Source organism: Eurypyga helias, unplaced genomic scaffold (assembly GCF_000690775.1).
Source record: "Eurypyga helias isolate BGI_N326 unplaced genomic scaffold, ASM69077v1 scaffold32533, whole genome shotgun sequence".
Lineage (NCBI taxonomy): Eukaryota > Metazoa > Chordata > Aves > Eurypygiformes > Eurypygidae > Eurypyga > Eurypyga helias.
This window is the reverse complement of record NW_010242356.1, coordinates 1,771-6,581: the sequence shown is the minus strand read 5'-3', so window position 1 is coordinate 6,581 and position 4,811 is coordinate 1,771. Positions and strand designations below refer to the sequence as shown.

The 4,811-nt window shown below is 49.0% G+C and overlaps 1 protein-coding gene across 1 annotated transcript; it reads right to left on the bottom strand.

The window, feature by feature from the left end:
• Positions 1–1,039: 1,039 nt before the first annotated feature.
• Positions 1,040–3,570, bottom strand: MANBAL (mannosidase, beta A, lysosomal-like). Its single transcript, XM_010149057.1, has 2 exons — positions 3,421–3,570; positions 1,040–1,147 (listed from the first exon to the last, which is right to left on the bottom strand). The coding sequence occupies exons 1-2, from the start codon at positions 3,568–3,570 to the stop codon at positions 1,040–1,042; spliced, it is 258 nt and encodes an 85-aa protein (XP_010147359.1).
• Between the last annotated feature and the right edge of the window lie 1,241 nt (positions 3,571–4,811).

Below are 4,811 nucleotides of genomic sequence, written 5' to 3'. Positions count from 1 at the left end.
CTCTTGCCACAGAGTGGTGCGGCACAGCCGGCTTGTCACCCCTCGCATCGGAAAATCCCACATCTCCGGCTGCAACCGCTTGTAACTTCAGGAAGACGTGGGCCAGGGGAGGTGCAGCGGGTAAGGCCGGGAGGGGGGGTCTGCAAAGGCGACAAACCCCAGGGGCGTTGAAACGCAGCGCGCGGTCAGGCCGCAGCCAGCCGACCGAGGGTGCACCGACGGCACCGACAGAGACTCCTGCCTCCCAGCGCCTTTCCTCCAACACGCCGTCCCTGGTCTTCCCCCGGTTCCAACAACACCCGATCAGCACAGGAATTAAGTTCCTCACTTGCAGAATCAAACTGCTGCCCGATTCCTGCACTCCCCACCACAGCCTCAACTCCTTGAATCGTACCTGCTTTCAAGGGCGGGAACAGAAAGGAAAAGTGCATGGGTGGGGAATAAGAAAGAGGTAGTGACGCTGGGGAAATGAAAGCTTTCATCTACAGCAGTCTGGAATCTGAGGAGCTATTACCTGAAGAATTAAAGAACGCGACAAAGACCTGATTATTAAGCCATAAAATGCAGCTATGTATTTCAGACTAGATGACAGCAGAGATGAATACAAAGCTGTGTAGTGCGGTACCCTTGATCCATTTGATCCCTCTGCCTTCAAAAAACACAACACAAATCGGTATCCAAAGTAGCAAACCCATGCTCCACCTTCCCCAGGGACTCTACTGCAAACCCCAGCCAGCACGGAGGAGGTAGGGCAACAGGCCCCCACCCATCAGAAAGGCAGAAAACACTGCAATGGGGCCTGACACATTAATCAGGTCAAATGAAGACCTGGATGTGCAAAGTCCTCTTTGCCCGTAAGAAATCTACGCCGGGACCCCACCTCTTCCACTCTGAGAAGTTCCTTCTCCCTCATCCCTGAAAGGTGAAGCATGGCAATGCCAGAAAACCATTTAACAGAGTTAGTTGTCTTCGATGTCATCTCCGAGGAACCATGATTACAGGTGATGATTTTGTCTTTTGAGGCTCATTGGTCATGCCTTTATCGCTTCTTTTTGGTTTCCTTCTTGGGTTTCTTGCTTATCTGTGGCGCAGTTGCCTTTGGCTTCTTCGCAGTCTCTGAATTCTTAGGCTCAAAACTGTCCGAGTCCTGCAAGAACCAATTAAGAAACAGTCAGTAACTTTTTATTTTTTACAATTTGCTGACAGCTCACTTTGGGAATCTGAGTATAAGCCAAAGGAAGCAAGTGCTGGGTATCTCTGCTGGAACACTTCTGTAGCAGAGTCCACATTTAATGAGACTCAAGCAGCACCATCTCTGCGTCTTCCGCATGTGCTTTTTGAAGAATGTGAGTTTATGCACAGAAACAGCTTGTTGCCAGAGAAGCCGTTAAAAGCTTCAACATCTAAAACAGGCTTTGGCGAAGGAAAGCAAAACCGACTTTAAAGGCAAGAAGAAAACTGACACTAAATGAAAACTATTCAAATTGGGAAAAGGAGAAGACACCCGTGCGCATGAAAACCTTCAGCAGGTATTTCTGCCCCACGTTACGTGTAAGACAAAAACTATTCCCCAAAATAGTGGTAAGAACATCAAGTTTAGAGCCTACAAACCATGCCCAAAATCCAGTGAGGGAACTGCAGGCAAAGCTTTCTTCACCTGGACTAACAAGGAATGCTTAGGTATGCTGCTTGTTTCCTTCAGGGGAGATGACAGATAGTACTGCAGCCATGGGAAATAAAGTCTAGTTATCTTGGAAAAACACAAGGGAACAGCGCCAGTCTCATCTGAGAAAGCGCACACATGCAGATTGCCTCCTTTCATTACATGCATTTGAGTATAAATATTGCTTTAGCATCTTGGTTTCTATCAGCCAGAGCGTGCCAACTGGAAAAGGACACACAAAAAATGGCTGAGCAAGACGTGCTAGTTTCAAGCTTCCAAGAGAGCGCTCCAGATAATGGAGGGGAAGGCAAGCAGCTGACAGCATCCTTTTAATCATGGAGCTGGGTTCAAACGTCCCTCAAGTTACTGGGCTACTACAGTTCACATCTGTGTGGCTTTCCAAGGAAGGAGACTTGGCTGGCTTTCCAAAGGCTGCAATTGGCACACGGGGAGCTGGCAGGCTCTGGAGAAACGGAGCAACGTGCGCTTATTACTCGGCGTGCTGCCGCTGTAAAGCGAACACTGCTGCCTTCTAATGTTCAAACCAAGGTAGACTTCAAAGCCTGAAGCCTCCAAGACAGAGGAGCTCCTTCTCAGACTCCAGCATCGTTCCCAAGATCTGGAGGGGTAGCCTCTGGTGTTTACGGTCTTGTAAATCACTCGCATGGACAGTCAATCAGAGGACACGATACATACGGAGAACGTAAGTAGGGCATGCAAACATCAAAGAATGCTTACAAGCTTAGAGTCACGGGTCCTTGAGCGTTATCATTTTAACTGGAGGCCCAGTCTTGAGTTTCCCACTTCCAACTACCGCTCTCGCCCTGTTCAGCTTTCAAGAATCGGGCTTCTCCAACACTTATCAAGGGAAACCATGGACTCGAGCAGGTGGGCGCTGGTGGCTGCAGAATAACGGCGTGAGGCTTGCAATGCCCCCGCATCGTGACCAGAGGCCGCCTGCTTCATCTCCCTGCTGGAAGCTGCACCTCCTGCGGCAGGACCGGGAAGCCTGCACCCATGCCAGGGCAGCGTCACTATTCCAGTACACCAGTGCACCCTCACATCACACCGACTGCTACAGGTGAAAGAGCTGGGTGGTGAACGGTGTCCTTCACACTGTACCTCCCCCGGGGTGTTCCCTTGGAGATTCCCATGTTTCCTCTGCACCAGAGGGAGCAAGCAGGGCAATAAAGAGCCTGAAAACAAAGCTGTTCTCCTGTCCCAACTGCAGGGCCCTCCGCTTGCCAGCACGAATGGGGTGTCAGTACTGCCAACAACCTTCGTCACGTCACAATACACTAGAAATTTCACCTCCACCTCGTTGCCAAAACTCGCACACAAACTAGACCCAAAGACACTTCCCGAAAGGCAGGTCCTGCAATTGCCAGGGGATGCCCTGCCTGGCAATTAGCGAAGCAAATCAGCAGCCAGATGACAATCTGGGGTGGGGACTGAAGCCTTCTTGTGTGCAGTCAGGAACAGCACATCCATGTAACACACTCGCCAGTGCTCCAGGTCACTTTTTTAGCTGATATTCAGAGAGACCCTGGCTCAGGCGTTTGTTCATGACTTTCTAGTCCAGGGGTACATGACAAGAGCTGGAGGTGGGAAAGGTAAAAGGAAGGAAAGAAAATGAGGAATGAAACGGTCCTCAGTCCCCAGGGCACACCAATGTGTATCCATTAGCTACTCAAAGTTCCCCCCCACCCAATTTTCTGACTCTGCCCATCCACATCCACGTTAGGAGCAGTGCTTACTGTCTTGTGGGACTTGGATACTGGCAGGATTATGGCTAGCACACAGATAAGCTGGAAAATGGCTCCAAAGAAGAGTCCGTAGCGTAGCACGTTCTCCATGAATGTGGGCTCAGGGATTTCAGGCGGGGAGAAATCCAACTCAGCAGCCATGGTGAGTGCGCCCTTCTTCTCCGCTAATGCTCTCAAGAAGACCAGTTACTACAAGGGGGGGAAAAAGAGCAATTATTTACATCCTGCTTTCTGGTATTCCCTTTCCGTTATCAAATACGACAGACTACCTCAGGCAGGTTTTTTGGAGCTATCCCCGACCTACAGAATCAATAACAGAGGGAAACGGAAACTGCAATTTATTTGGATGCTTGTCTTTTACCACCTGCCTACGAAGAGTCCCGAAATGCCAGTATTAGTCCATTTGCCCGTCAGAAGACGCACAAAATATGAACAATATTCATGAAACAATAAGGGAAAAGCTTAATAAGGAATACAGTGCTCCCTGAAGTTGATCAGGTGTGCAAGATGACTATTCTTCAGTTACTTACACTGTACAGGCGGTCACAGCCTCGTTGCTTCGGATGGGGTACAAAACCAACTACTATGTAAATAAGCCGCAGAGAGGCAGATCTGCTGGGGACACAGGAATGAGTGTTTCAGGTTAGGGATGGCTTTAGCAGCCCGTGACAGCAGGCCCCATATACCTTACGACAGTCACACAGGTACTTTGTGGCAGTTCAGTATCGATCTCCCAGGTCCCAAGGTAGTTTCTCAGCCACGAACCATCCTTCCTTCCTTTAGCTTTTGCTAATGGAGTTGTCAATTCATTCTATGAATGACTAATGGATTTCTACAGTGAAGGAGAACTCCCCTGCCAGAATTGCTGGAGTACGCCACAGAAAGTCCCAAAAGGCAAATTCAATTAGTCTGAAATGCCGTCAGAACTCAGTTGTGATTACTGTCTTACTCGGTTTTCCCAACCTGTACGATCCTGGTGTGCACTTACCGAATCAGCACTTCTTACTGACCCTCGGGGTTCTCTACACTGCTAAAGCCTGGGTGGGAGATGGCGAGATAAATGCCAAGAAATGACCTATTTTAATTCAGCTGAAGTACAGGACATTATTTTGAATTTTAAAAGACAGGAAAACATTCCCAACTGCATGGACTGCCAGCCACGGGAACACAGTGGCTCCGGAATCCTTGGTGATTGGGAAGAGCAGATCAGATAACCTGGGATGGGGTGTGAGTATATATAATCCTGCCTTTGAATCTGGAGATAAGAACAGGTGACTTCTCGCAGTCCCCTCCAGGTCTGTACTTCAGCGAAAGAAAATTGTCCAAATTCTGATTAAAATTCAGTAAGAAAGGGCTGCATGGGACCCTTACCTGAAGCCAGA